Source organism: Arabidopsis thaliana, chromosome 2 (genome assembly GCF_000001735.4).
Source record: "Arabidopsis thaliana chromosome 2, partial sequence".
NCBI classification, from domain to species: domain Eukaryota; kingdom Viridiplantae; phylum Streptophyta; class Magnoliopsida; order Brassicales; family Brassicaceae; genus Arabidopsis; species Arabidopsis thaliana.
The window spans coordinates 2,660,311-2,675,401 of NC_003071.7; the positions used below are offsets into that span (position 1 = coordinate 2,660,311).

The 15,091-nt window shown below is 38.5% G+C and overlaps 1 protein-coding gene and 5 pseudogenes across 6 annotated transcripts; 3 read left to right on the plus strand and 3 right to left on the minus strand.

Annotated features, from left to right (window-relative positions):
• Positions 1-216: 216 nt before the first annotated feature.
• On the minus strand, positions 217-405 carry AT2G06667 (transposase-associated domain protein; the record flags this gene model as incomplete). Its single annotated transcript, NM_001124809.1, has 1 exon — positions 217-405. The coding sequence occupies one exon, from the start codon at positions 403-405 to the stop codon at positions 217-219; it is 189 nt and encodes a 62-aa protein (NP_001118281.1).
• Positions 406-1,182: 777 nt separating this feature from the next.
• Positions 1,183-3,333, plus strand: AT2G06670 (annotated as a pseudogene; the record flags this gene model as incomplete). Its single annotated transcript has 1 exon — positions 1,183-3,333.
• A 3,633-nt stretch (positions 3,334-6,966) lies between these two features.
• On the plus strand, positions 6,967-9,501 carry AT2G06680 (annotated as a pseudogene; the record flags this gene model as incomplete). The annotated part of the gene is made up of 1 exon: positions 6,967-9,501.
• A 423-nt stretch (positions 9,502-9,924) lies between these two features.
• Positions 9,925-10,927, plus strand: AT2G06690 (annotated as a pseudogene; the record flags this gene model as incomplete). The annotated part of the gene is made up of 4 exons: positions 9,925-10,065; positions 10,145-10,415; positions 10,496-10,580; positions 10,663-10,927.
• Positions 10,928-11,407: 480 nt separating this feature from the next.
• AT2G06700 lies at positions 11,408-12,061 on the minus strand (annotated as a pseudogene; the record flags this gene model as incomplete). The annotated part of the gene is made up of 1 exon: positions 11,408-12,061.
• Positions 12,062-12,844: 783 nt separating this feature from the next.
• AT2G06710 lies at positions 12,845-14,920 on the minus strand (annotated as a pseudogene; the record flags this gene model as incomplete). Its single annotated transcript has 1 exon — positions 12,845-14,920.
• Between the last annotated feature and the right edge of the window lie 171 nt (positions 14,921-15,091).

A 15,091-nucleotide genomic window follows, 5' to 3' on the forward strand; every position in this document is an offset into this window, starting at 1 on the left:
CTCCACTTTCTATATCTGTAAACCACTGTATATTTTCTCTATATGCGTCTTGAACCATTTGAACTGTGTCTACCGCCTCTTCTGAGATTGTAGATTCTTCATCCCTATTTGGAACATTTCTACTACTACTACCCACTTGGTATGTATCACTTTCCCCGTGATTATACCAGACCTTGTAACTCGGCAATATTCCATCTTTATCTAAGTGGGACCACACTATAGCCTTATCAATAAATGAATTATATTACATACTCGACAAAGACAAAACATCATACCACTTTCTAAGCAACACGCCTGATTTGTTGCTAAGGTCATGAATTCCATGAGGTCGGCCGCATACTCTGTCGTCAACAATGAGTTAGAAGCAAATCGCTCCTTATCCATCCATGGCCGAAAACGATGCATATTTTTGCTCGGATAATAAATAAATAAATATATTACAAGAATACAGCCGATTTGCGAGAGAAATTTGCGTGGCAATTGCGACGGAGTTGCGATTCATTTGGGAGACGAGTAGCATACCTCACCAATCTCTCGCAAATTTGCGAGGAAATTCTAGAAGGCGAAAGCACTTTTTATGGGATTTTGCTCAAACCAGCCGCATCTCAGAAAATCCTAACCCTAATCTCTGATTCTCTTCTTCTTCTACGCCTCTCTTCTTCTGCAACAAATCTCTCTTCCTTCTTCGATCTGATTTCTTCGTCGCTGCCTCTCTTCTTCTTGTCCGATATGTATTCTTCTCGGTCGCAACTCTTCTTCTCCAGCACCCACCGCAACTCGATTTGAAACACCTCAAAGGTAACGTCTTCTTCTCCGATCTAAGTTATTCTTCTACAATCTAACTTCTTCTTCTCGATCTAACTTCTTCTTCTTCTGCGATCAATCTTCTCTGTCGCGACTCTTCTTCTCCGATTTATCTTCTCCGCCGCGACTCTTCTTCTCCAGCAGCAGCCGCCGCGACTCTTCTTCTCCAGCAGCAGCCGCCGCGACTCTTCTCTATTTTTGTTTCGATCTGAAACTCCTCAAATGTAACTTCTTCTTCTCCAATCTAACTTCTTCTTCTCCAATATAACTTCTTCTTCTTCTCCAATCTAACTTATTTTTTCCCGATCTAACTTCTTCTACATAATCGATCTAATTCAATGTTTTTTTTGTGCAAGATGCCCACGTCGGAGAATACTCATGCACGGTTTAGGGCAACAACAGCGTGAACCGTTGCATGTCAATGCTCCTTTCAATGATGGGAATATCTTAGGAGTTCAGGGTTCACACCATCCACCATCGCCTCCAACGCCAACCACTCAGCCTTCTGTCAATCATTCTGCTCCTCCACCTAAGCAACTCAACAACCTGACATTGGAGGAGCTGCTTGATAGTCTCGGTCGTGCTGGCTTGACAAGACTAGACCCAAACTGTCCTCCGAGAACTTTTTGGTAAGGTTAAATTCATAGATTTATAGAACAACTTGTAAAATGGATTTAGCATTATAGTACCTTGGAAGTTTAAAGAAATATAAATTTCATGTAGGTTTATAGAACGTTTGATTGCTCGTGTTGTAGGTTTGACCAGGACCCTGCAGTTGCAGCAACAGTCCGTCGCATCTTCGAAAGAGATTTCAAAGAACCTCATGCCAATTGGTCACATACAGCAAATGTTGTGATCGATTGATGGTATGAAACGTTTGTAGTAAGTTATGTGCTCTTTTGATGTTTCTGCTTGTTTTGTTGTTTGGTTTCATTTCTGATATGTGCTCTGTCTATTTTGTAGCAAGTATATAACTGGGACCGTTTAATTAACAAAAGACTGAAAGAGTAAGGATTGAGTTTGAAGCAAAGCTAAAGGATAGGATGACTGATCAAGTGTCACAATGGAAGGGAAAGTGGAAGGACAAGGGTGATGATGCCAAGCCAAAATAGATTGATCCTAATGTGTGGGCTGGTTTAGTTCGGTTTTGGCAAGATCCAAAGTCAGATATCATGATCCAGATGGCCTTGGCATATATAAACACCATTCCGGCCAGACCTCATAGAAAGCTCGTGCACGAAAACATGTAAGATAAGTATTCTTCTCTCCTTACCATTATTTAATCTACAATGTTATATTGACAACTTCTTTATATGTTTGTGTTTCAGTGTGAGAAGACCGGAGAAACAACTCCTGATTTCCTTGTCCTATTAGATGAGACACACAGAAAAGCGGATGGAACTGTCATCGATGGAAAGTCAGAGGAGATCTACAAGAAAGTGACATCTAGGATAGAAGAGGAAGAGTCTCACATGTGTTAAGGGGACAATATGGAGAGCACTGGATCAGGTGGATTTTCTGTTCATGCCAAGAACAAGATATTTACTGAGGTAAATTTTCTCTTACCATTCAGTATTGTGCTTGTTGGCTTATAAGATATCATTGTATCTTTAGTCCTTAGTCCGTGTGTTGTGTATGGTGTCTGAAATGTTTGTGTTGTGTCTTTAGTTTTTGGTATAAGTTTCTCGTCATCTTGGCAGCTAATTCATTATACTTTGTGTTGTGTTGTGTCTTAATTGCTGTCTTTTGTCTGTTTACTCATGCGCTTTGTGTTGTACTTGTGTCTGATTAGCTTTGTCATTCTATTGGTTTTGTTGTTATGTTGTGTCTGAATTAGTTTGTGTAGTGTTGTATCTGAATTGCTATATCTTTTGTCTGTTGTCTCAAACGCTTTATGTTATGTACTTGTGTCTGATTAGCTTTGTCTTTCTATTGGTTCTATTGTTGTGTTGTGTTGTGTCTGAATTACTTTGTGTTGTGTTGTGTTGTGTCTGATTTTTTCTTTTTGTTTTGTATCTGTTTTCTCATGGTTTTTGTGTTGTGTGCTTGTGAGTTTTTGTGATCTTTGTAGGGTGCTCCGCGAAAGAAAGGAAGGATTTATGGGGTTGGTCTCTGCAGTTTGAAGCATCCTCAGCAATTGCAGGTCCACTGCTTCCACGTGATGATCCGGTTCTACTTTCTTAAAAGCTGGCTGCCGCTAAAGCTTGCATTCAAACTCAGGCTAAGAAGATCAACAGCTTCGATATCCTGTTTGATTATCTTACCGACAAGGATCCAGCTTTAGCTGCAATTCTTTGAGGTAGTTCCTCGACAGAGACATAAAAGGTCAGCGCAAATGAAGCACATGTGGTTACTGCTCCAGTACCGCAACTCTACAACGAGACGACAACTGCTGCGACCCTAGCTAACACCGCACGAGGATCCTCTACATCAGCAACATTTTAAAACCAATGTTTTTTTTTCTTGTTATTTCTATCACAAAACAATACAATTCTCAAATGTTTAGGTTTTCAAACAATACAATTCTAGTATACATTTTAAATTTACTTATGAAATTTCAGTTTTCAAATGTGAGTTAATTTGAGAAGCAGAAATCATATTAAGCTAAATATCAAATTAATTTGTTAATTTAGGTCTAATTAATAAGTAATTAATTAGAATAAGATAATTAGAGTCTAGTTCAACACAAATCAAGCCATAATAGAAAAGAAAGACGTTGCCGAATACTGGCAAATCCATCGCAAATTCTGCTAGGGATTTGCAAGGAGATAAAAACAGTATCGCAAATTCCTCGCAAATTTTGTGAGGCAAGTACAAGAAAGTAAAATGCAAGGTGTTTTCTACCGTAACTTTCCCTCGAAGTACTAGATCAAACAATTGGAAAAATTTTGCTACCATTTATTTCCCTCGTAAAGTGCGTGTGGTTTTGCTAGAAATAATTTCCCTCTCAAAATTGCAAGATTTTTACCATTTGCGAGGAGCAATTTGGAAGGAACTCGTTGTCCTCGCAATTGCCTTGCTTCTACCCAATTGCGAGGGATTAGCGGCTAATTCATCCCTAGTAAATCGGCTTTATTCTTGTAGCGTATATATATATATATATATCGAGATATTTTTTGGTGAGAATATATAATATTTTGGTATTGTAGAAGGGAATGTTTCTACATTTTTTGGGAACTGTAGGAGTGAATGATTTTGTATTTTTGGGGAGTGAGGTTTTTTTTGAAGATGTTAAGTGGACTGTGAAATAGTTTTATATAAGATTTTTTTTTTCTTTTAGTTTTCCTACCAAAATAAATACTATTCCACCTACTTAAATGAAAAATGTTTTTTTTTACCTAATTATATATTTCCTCCACCTAGTTGTCAAAAATTCGTTTATCACATTTTTAAAAAACCAACGATTTTCCTACGAAACTTTTGGTAGGAAAGGCTCTTACGTTATTCCTTCGGTTCTCTTAGAAAGTTATTTTCGAAGGAAACTGATGTAACGCCCCAACCGCCCCTACCAGTGGGCCCCACGTCCTCTCTCGGGCCCATGGGCCCACCCCTGTCCGACGGTTGGTGCGCCACGTCTGAGAGGCTTTAAAGACTTGTTACCGACTCTACAAATCATCACATGATCTTTTCCCATGCTTTGTCCTCACTCGCATGGTTCCGAAAATCACTTCTCGGAAGGTCACCCATCCTGAAACTATTCCAGCTCAAGCACACTTAACTGTGGAGTTCTCTTAGGATCTTTGACCAAAAAGATAAGTGCACTTTGGTGACATAGTTGGCCAAATAAATTCTTTTAAACCTCTCCGCATGCACCACCATATTCCTAAAACTGGGTGTTACAATTCACCCACACTAACAGATGGCAACGTCCTCGTTGCACAAAAAGATCGTAACCCCCGATGGTGCTTGCCTTCTTTATTCCACACTCATCTGGGTTCGGCTCTGATACCATTTGTAACGCCCCAATCGCCCCTACTAGTGGGCCCCACGTCCTCTCTCTTCCCCATGGGCCCACTCCTGTCCGACAGTCGGGGCGCCATGTTCGGGAGGCTTTAAAGACTTGTTACCGACCCTACAATTCACCACACGATCTTTCCCCATGCTTTGTCCTCACTCGTATCGTTCGACAATCACTTCCCGGAAAGTCACCCATCCTGAGACAACTCCAACCCAAGCACGCTTAACTCTGGAGTTCTCTCAGGACCTTTGACCGAAAAGATAAGTGCACTTTGGTGACATAGATGACCAAATCAATTATTTTAAATCTCTCTGAATGCACCACCATATTCCTGAAACCGGGGTGTTACAACTGGAAGGAACAGTTCCTACGCTTTTCCTTTGAGTCTCTTTTAAAAATAGTTTTGTACGAAATTGGACAAAAATGTTTCCGACTATTTTCCTACCACTATATTTCCTTTCGTTTTCCTTCTATTTTCCTACGAGATTTCCTACGATTTCATAAGTCGTAGGAAATTGAATAGAAATTTCCTTCGAAAAACTGACGAATATTTTTGACGGAATATAAATTTGGTAGGAAATTGGAAGGATTTTGGTAAGTGTTTTGTCTTACAAAAATTTGGTAGGAAATTTTGTCGAAAAATACAATGTTTTCTTGTAGTATATAGCCATCCATTATCATCTTTTGTTTTACTTGCAGATGATTTAGATGTCTTTTGATTTCCTTTTTCTGTGATTTAATTTAAGAGTTGTTTGAGAAGAAGTGATCTAAAATTTGTTTAGCATTTGTAACATATTTGTTAGTTTTTATGGACTGCTGTCGAATTTTAATATTTATAAAAATATTATTAGACTTGGTAGTAAATCATTTGGTGTATTGAAAGATCGTTTATAACCAATGTACCTTTAAGCTTTCCAGTAGCTCTTTTCGCCAATAGTATTGCATGGAGCATTTGTCAGGTTTTTCTTTGTTCCTCTACAAATATATAATATTAGTATTGTTTCATTTGTTAAATGTAGTTTACTATTATTTGCCGACGTATTAACTTGAATACCCAAAATTGTTTTTTTTTTTTTTTATATATTTTATTTATATATGTATCCAGAAAACTTAGTTTATAGTGGTTTGGTTTTCCTCGGCGTACACTGATGTTTGACATGTAAATTGTACTCTGAAATGGAGAATTTGTATAGGAATAAAGTAAGTTTGTTTGTTTATTTTTTAAAGAAGTGATCGTAAATGCATTATTTGATACTATTATTGAGAGATGGTAACCTTACTTTGTCTTTGATTGGTGCATTGTGGTTCTTCATGAGTCTCTTTTTTTCTTTTCTTTTTAGCTGCCTGAGTTGAAGTTTGTAAGTAGCCTTTTCTCTTACCTAAAGGTTCTCGCTTCATGATTTTTAATTGTTTTTTTACTTGATTTCTTTATTTCGTATCATCAGTTTGTGGTTTTATTTGGTTTTCTTATGAGATTGTTGTCTTTAGTGTAATGATGTAGTAAAAAGCTTGTAATAGTGAGACGAATTCTTTTCGTGTTCTTTTGTTTTGTTTAGTATAAGTTTTAAGTATAACCAATATTAAATTTTCCACATTGTTTTTTTTAGTTAATGAGTGGTTATATCGTCGATAGATTAAGGGTCTTGTGATTTAGATGTTTTACGTTACACATACGAATTTATTGTCTTTGGTATTAATATATTTTCAAAAACTAATAATATTGAACTCCTCTTATTTCTAAGAAACTGGAGTCTTTGGGAAATCTTTTACATTAGGTTGTCTTTGGGAAATCTTTTAATTGAGATTAGAATTTTGGGCAAAAAAAACGAATCCAAATTGTGTCACGGTGAAGAATCTGAAGTTTTCAGTTGCTGTATTACAAAGTTTGAAGGTTTGAAGGGGAGACAATCTGTGATCTAGGTAAGAAATATGTGTTATTCTTATGAATTACACCTGAGAACGTGATATGAAAGTAACGATCCGTTTTTAAAAATTTCTAAGTTCAGAAATTGTTTTGTTGGAGATTCTTTTTGTCTTTGTAGATATAAATGAAAGCCCTTTGATCTGTTTTGTTAAATTTCTAAGTTCATAAATTGTTTTGTTAGAGATTCTTTTTGCCTTCGTTGATATAAATGAAAGCCTTCAAAAAGATCTGATTTTTTGTATTTAATGTTGTTCTGATCTGAGGAATTTATGTTGCAGGTATGAAGTTACATGTATTAATTATGGTTGGTGAGTGGATATACAAAGAAGAAGGTTGGAAATTTGAAGCTGAGAAAGGAAGTTTCGGACGCTGTGTACGTATTACAGACACAACGACGTACACGGATTTGGCAAGTACAATATGTGATGTTTTCAGTTTCAAGTTTAGTGAATGGAACCCTATAATAAGTTACTGGATGCCTGAAAAGATGTCTGATATGATAGCAAGTAATCGCCCTCGAGTATATATTGAGAATCAAATCAGCCTGGATACATTTATGTTGATTCGTAGTAGCGATCCTTCTGTTAACTTGTATGTGTCTTTTTACTCTATCAGCAAGGGAGGCCATACAGAGACAGAGGTTACAAATATTGATGCAGCTCATAAGTTTTACGAAGATATAAATGTAGATGAGGATGACATAAATGAAGGTGATAGGGATGAATATGAGGACGAGGAAAATGAAGAGGACGAAGATATGGATGTACATGACGATGACACTGATAGTGAATGTCGTGGAAGTACCCTCGACCCTACAATAGACGGTAGTGAAGGTAGTGGCGAAGATTACGATTACAATAAATGGGGTGATCTGATTGTGGAAGAATATGGAATTGGTCATGTTGAGGAGGACATCGTGAATGACACTCAACAAATCGTGGAACCCCCAGCAGAATTGATGAGATAGAAGTTGAATTGAGTACGTCAGGTCATCCGTTGTATGTGGGAAGTGTTTTCAAAAACAAGCAAGTCATACAGCAGACTGTGCGACTTGTTGCAATCAAAAGGTGCTTCCGCTACAAACAAACTCGGTCATGCCCTAAAATATTAGAAATGGTTTGCGTAGATCGCAATTGTTCATGGCATTAAACTGCACATGTCATACCCAGTTCCAAATGTTTCAAAATCACAGAGTATGATTCTATCCATGTTTGCAAGATCGAGAGTCGAAAGGATTATCGTAAACATGCTACTTACAAGCTTTTAGGCGAGGTTATGAAGAATAGATATAGTTCTACGCAAGGGGGTCCGAGAGCTGTAGATTTGCTTCAATTGGTCTTAAATGATCTTAATGTTCGGATCTCATATTCTACAGCATGGAGAGCTAGAGAGGTTGCAGTAAACTCTATAAGGGGTGATGATATGGCTAGTTACTGGTTTTTACCTACATATCTGTATCTTCTACAATTAGCAAATCCCGGTACAATCTGTCATCTCCACTCCACTCCTGAATCTAATGGTCGGCAGCGCTTCAAATATGTATTCGTTTCTCTCTCGGCTTCTATAAAAGGTTGGAAATATATGAGGAAAGTCGTTGTTGTAGACAGAACGCAGCTAGTCGGTCGTTACAAAGGATGCCTCCTTATAGCATGTGCACAAGACAGGAACTTACATATCTTTCCATTAGCTTTTGGGGTTGTTGACGGCGAGACCGATGCTTCATGGATTTGGTTCGTTGAGAAATTATCAGAGATTGTTCCAGATACTGACGATTTGATGATTGTCTCGGACAGGCATTCTTCCATATATAAAGGCGTCAGTGTGGTGTACCCGAAAGCCCATCATGGAGCATGTATAGTACACCTGGAGCAAAACATATCAGTGTCTTACTCTAGGTACGGTGTGTCTGGTTTATTCTTTAGCGCCGCTAAAGCATATCGGGTTAGAGATTTTGAAAAATACTTTGAAGAGATGAGAGGTCGGAGTCCCGGATGCGCAAAGTATTTAGAGGATGTTGGATTTGAGCATTGGACAAGGGCATACTACATAGGGGAGCGGTACAATATCATGACTAGCAACAACTCCGAGGCAATGAACAATGTCTTAAGGAAGGCAAAAGTGTATCCAATTGTCTATATGCTAGAGTTCATCCGATAGGTCATTATGCGATGGTTTGCAGCAAGGCGGAAAAAAGTGTCGAAGTGTAACTCTTTGGTGACCCCGGATGTAGATGAACGTTTCCTCCAAGACTTGCCTGCGTCAGGAAAGTTCGCAGTCATGATGTCTGGGCCATGGAGTTATCAAGTTACTTTAAAGAGTGGTGAGCATTTTCACGTTGTACTAGATGAGTGTACGTGTACTTGTCTTAGGTACACGATGTTAAGAGTCCCATGCGAGCATGCTCTAGCTGCTGCAATAAATTTTGGCGTCAAACTGAAGGCTGTGGTTGGATTGTGGTATAGCCTTCAAGTGTTTTCTGATTCTTTCCAAGAACCCGTTTTACCTATAGCGGACCCAAATGACGTTGTTATTCCTCAAGATTTATCGGACCTGATTCTCATACCTCCACGCAGTAGACGACCACCTGGGAGACCACCCACCAAAAGGATACAATCTACTAGGGAAAACCGGGTAAGTTTTTCACCCATCCTAACTGCTATGAAATTTTTACTTCCTTTTAAAAGACATACTATTTTATAACTTTCAGAAAAAGAGGCAGAAAAGACTCATTCCTAATCAGTGTACAAGATGTCGGAAAACCGGTCATAACAAGAAGACATGCAAAAACCCTATTTAGTCGATGACTGTTTTACTCGCGATGGTTAGAGTCTCTATGCTTTTGGACGATGTTCTACGTACGTTTTGGAAATCTTTTTATCAGTCTATGTTGTAATATTACATATTATTTTTTCTGTACGTTATCTTCTGTACGTACATTTGTGGACCTCGTATTATCGGTGTATTTGCTTATCCTTCAACTTTTTGTCAGTACCGTTGTTGTCTGTACGTACCTTTGATAAAAAAATTCATTTGTACGTACACTTCGTACATCTAATTATAAAGAGTTGACGGTTACATTTTTAACTAAACCGTTACATCGATTTGGGACCAATCATCGCGTCTATTCAAAATCTATTTAAGAACCTGGTAATAACACCCTTCATCCATTCAAACAAAAGTCCAAACCCATCTCACAAATAAGACAGAAAGTCGGTTATTCTGGTTTTTTTTTGGCATCATGGATGCTGAATATCATTCCATTTTTGAACTTTTTCCAATGATCACCGGATGGAGTATACGCGCTTTTGTGGTCAGGGTGTTTAAGAAATGCGTGGGAATAAATGAGTTTGACCTGGGTCTCATCTTGGCCGATAATCGAGTACTATTTCGCCAATGTGTTTATAACGTTTTTACTTCCACATACCTTAATTGTCACTAATCATCATAATTTCGTGCAGGGAATGCGTTCCCGCATAGAGGCTACCATTAATCGTCGCATTGCTTCGTTTTACTCTGACTGTATCCGAGAAAATGAGTGGATAATTATCAATACTTTCTCGGTTCGTCTCCACGACGAGGGGATACACACAACGTCCCATGACTACCGGATCTGTTTTATGGATCAGACCATTGTTACCAAAGTTTTGGGATTGGCTGCAATACCGTATTATGATTTTATTCCTTTTGACTACATCGTCGAGAAGACAGTTTCTACTGGAGTGTTAGTTGGTTAGTATATTTGACTCGCTATTGATTCTTGTAAATCTGTACGTACACGTAATACTTTTATCTTTTATTACGTACACCAGATGTGATTGGTGCGCTCCTTGAAGTTGGCAACTTGACCGAAGACTACCGTGGGCTGAAGCTTCCTTTTAAGATAATGGATCAATAGTAAGTGCCTCTGTGTTATTTTTTAAAAAAGTTTTCACCTATATGTTTGTTATATCCTCCGTATAATATATATTCTCTGTAGCAAAGAAGTTCTTCAATGTGAAGCACACAATGATCAAGCTTTGGAATTTCAAAGATTCTTCCAGCGGCTAAATGGTCCTCAAAATGTTATTGCTCTCGTATCCTGGCGTCTGAGCGGGATTTATAAACTGAAGACTCTGAGCAATGACCCCATCTCCAAAGTCATTGCTAATCCGGATATATCGGAAGTGGAAGAAATCAGAGTCTCTGTTATTCTATTAGTTTATCTCTTGTCTCTGTTATTCTTAATAACTACAGATTTGTAACCGAATTTAAACATATCCTATATTTATGCTAAAGTTTTACTTTATTTCCGACATCATATTTTATGGACGTATATTGTATCAGTGTACGTTCAAACTGCTACAGTTTACTTATTACAAAATACATCATAATTGTAATGACTTTTCATGGACGTACATTTATATCGGTGTACGTTCAAACTGCTACAGTTTACTTATTACAAAATACATCATAATTGTAATGACTTTCCATGGACGTACATTTATATCGGTGTACGTTCAAATAGTTGTACTCTATGTACAATGTAAACAAACTTAGTTCCATTCATAACATAAACAATACAACATGGAACTACAAAACATAACAAAAAAAGCAGGAACTACAAAGCATAACAATAAACCGATTAGAGCATACAACCAAAGGATAGTAAAGCCGAAGCATATAACAGGAAAACGTATGCTTTACAAAAAGTCGAAATTATAGCCGATGCATAGAATGGGAAATCAGATGCTGAACCAACGCCTTTCCTTAATAAAATATGCACAACTCCCTAGCATACCAGTAGAAGAAACAATTGCGGCAGCAGGCTCCGTAGCTGCAACGACCCAAACATCTGGTGAAACCACGAACCTCCATGATCGATTCCACATCCGAGGTCCTTCAGCATGCAGTCGACTTATGTGATACATAACCAACTCCCCCATTGTGTTTGTAGCTTCGAATGATGGCACTAAATCCCAAAAAGTCGCATTCACGGCTTCAACCTCTCGTCCGTTGCTAGTTGCGGTTAGGAACAGTCCATGATAGAAACATGCGTAGGCGTCGATGGGAGAGATAGAACCCAACATGGTTAAACCATGAGCAACCGTAACGAAATTGCAAGCTAAACGAACCCCTTCAAGGTAAAGCGCCGGCATTGCTCCCCGTTCAAGGAGGAGGGTGAAATATGGTCGGAAAGGTGTTTTCGGCAACACGAAATCAGGCCACGTCATAAAATCATCCATGTTGATAGCAGTCGGCTTCAGCGTGCTTACGGGACCTCTGAGCGTTTCAATGGGAGTTACAGAAACGGGTAAGTAGTTGACGAGGATGCTGAGTGGGTTAGGTAGCTGAATGGCCATGTAAATTTCCGCTGGTGGGGGTGTGGGGACGTCCATTGCCGAGTCTGAGGGATTTTTTTGGTGAGTTTAGGTTATATTTGTCATAGTAAGAGTAATGAAAAGTGTGGAGATGACTTGTCCCAGTGTACATGTTATATAGACCTAATGGCGAGGAGACAACTAAGTAAATATTTGACGTCCCACTTACCTATTGTAGGTGGTATTAATATTGGACATTAACTCGTGTTTATATGAAAAGAATAAACTATTAACTATTTCCGATTAAAACTGAAACTTCAAATTACAATTTTCGAGTATATTGGTTTATGTACGTGTAGATTTACACGTGTACGTCTATATTGAAATTTGCAGTTTTTGATGTAAACCCAAGCTATCTCGTCGACTTATTAGTTACATGTACGTCATTAGTAACACGTGTACGTCTATATAAACCTATACGCCGAATTGGAGTGTATTTATTATGCCATGTCACGTCTATCACAATATTGTCTTTTGCGTCAGTCCAGTCATATTTATTCCTACATTTATAGTAACTTTAAAGTTATAATGTAAGTACAGAAATAAGTATGGATTACGAAACTTCAAATTTATTACTCATATCCGAATAAACCATTAAACGGAGAAACTTTGTAAACCAGAGGATAAGCACAAATTCAAACATAACTTCATAGAAGCATTACAAGAACTTGAACAACTTCATGCATAGAGGATAAACGAATTAGAAACATAACTTCATAACGGCATTAGAAGAACTTGAAACATAACTTAGACGATAACATTAAATAACAACTTCAAATAACTAGTAGATTTATATTACTAGAGCATTTGGCTAACTCGCCTAGCACACCACCAGACGTAACAACTGTTACACACATTCTTGAACGGTCCAGAGACAATGTAACAAAGCAGGGCGCAATCTGGAGTTTGAATACCATGGCTGTTAGGATAAGAGAACGTCGATCCATAAGTATTATTATATGGAGGGCGAAACTTCTTTAAATCCTCCAGGAACTCCTCACACAAATCCCGTATCACTTTTGTCCCCAACGGATAATGATTGCGTCCGAATAGGTTTAGAAACATGGCGCCCATGTAATCATTACCGTCAATTATGAAAAGTATCGCACAAGCAAGTGTTGCATGGGCTTGTGATGAAACATGAGGTCGTAAGAGGTTGATGGCTCCCTTAATGTCCCGTTCATGCGTTAGAACACGCAGAGCTTCAAAATACATGGCAGTCGGATTGCCAGCATCCACACACCTTTTGAAAAAGGCTCGATGTCGGCCTTCTCCCTGGGGGGCGGATGGATGATGGCTGCCATCAACTTGGTAGTCGTCGGGATCGTCGCACTTGCTAAAAATATTAGCACCTTTCAGGACATCCAGACGGTATACAATATCTCTGCCACGTGTGCCTGACCGTAGTAGTGGCTGAAGGTCCCACCAGCATTTGTCAGCCATTTTCTTAGCTATCTTTGCGAGTAAATCGTCGGGAATAGTCGGATTCATCATGTTAGGAATGAGATAGGCCAATATGGTCAAATCATTGTCCTTTTAATAACCAAGGAAAGAGAGTCGGTTGGGGAGATTACGGTTGCATTGAATGTTATTTAAGTTGGATGTCAAATCAGAGGATAAGTGATTATTTGAGAAGGCTAACGTTTATCTACTATATCAATAAATGTACGTAGAAAGTAACAGTGTACGTACATATTTAATTCTCATATTTTCGGTGCAAACCGATGCTAATTTATCTTAAATAATTGATAAATGTACGTCTAATAAGGCGTTACACGTGTACGTATATTTACTATAAGCATAGAGGTTCTAGAAATTATGACAAGTGGAAGTGTATTTATTAATTAACGCTTGGCACGTCTTTAATAAGACTGACATTATGCGTCTATTGACTGACATAGATGCTTACATTTATTATTACATTTATAGTTAGAATGTAAGTACTTGTTAGAATGTAAGTACAACCGTAAGTTTAGTTTGACAACAAAAATATATTATTCATGACCGATAGAACCAAACCGCATGAAACAAAAACACAAGTTGTAAATAGGGAATTTCAAAGAAACGGAAGAAACAACATAATAGGAAATAACAATGAAACATAAACAAAATACATAGGACCAAACACCTAACAAACTTGAAACAAGTGACCGTGTACACCTAGCACACGTACAAATGCGAGACCTAGAGCATTTAGCTAACTCGCCTAGCACACGACCATAGGTGACATTTGTTGCAAACGTTCTTGAATGCACTAGAAACCATGTAACAATGGTAGGCGCATGGTGGCATCTTAATTCCATGGCTGTTTGGATAACAGAAAGAATAACCGTAAGTATTATTGTACGGAGGGCTAAACTTCTTTATCTCCTCGAGGAACTCCTCACACAAATCTCAAGTGATATCCGACTCCAATGGATGATGGTTGCGTGTGTAGAGCTGAAGAAACAATCCACCCATATAATCATATCCCGCACATATGAATATGATGGCGCAGGCGATGGTTGCATCTGCTCGCACGGGTGCATGAGTGCATGACGCTGCATGAGCTTAAATGCTCCATTGATGTCACTTTCATGGATTAGAACACGTATTGCTTCGTTATACACAACCGTCGGATTGTTAGCGAGAAGGCACCTTTTGAAAAATGGTCGATTGCGGCCTTCTCCTTGGGGTCCGATTGGATTATGGCCACCTCCTACTTGGAAGTGATCGGGAACACCACACAAGCACAAGCTTATGGATATCCGGACGGTAGACAATGTCTCTTCCGCGAGTGCCTGATCGTAGCAGTGGCTTAAGGTCCAACCAGCATTTGTCTACCACTTTCTTAGATATCTTAGCGAGTAAGTCGTCGGAAATAGTCGGGTTGACCATGTTAGAAATGAGATAGTCCGAAGAGGTCAAATTCTTCCTCCCATTAATAACCACGGATGTAGATATTGTTGGAGAAATTACAGTTACATTCAATGAGCAATTTAATTTTACATTGATGGTTGTCAAATCAATGTTACCGTTACTGCAGTCGTGCACTGTGTACAGGTGGAC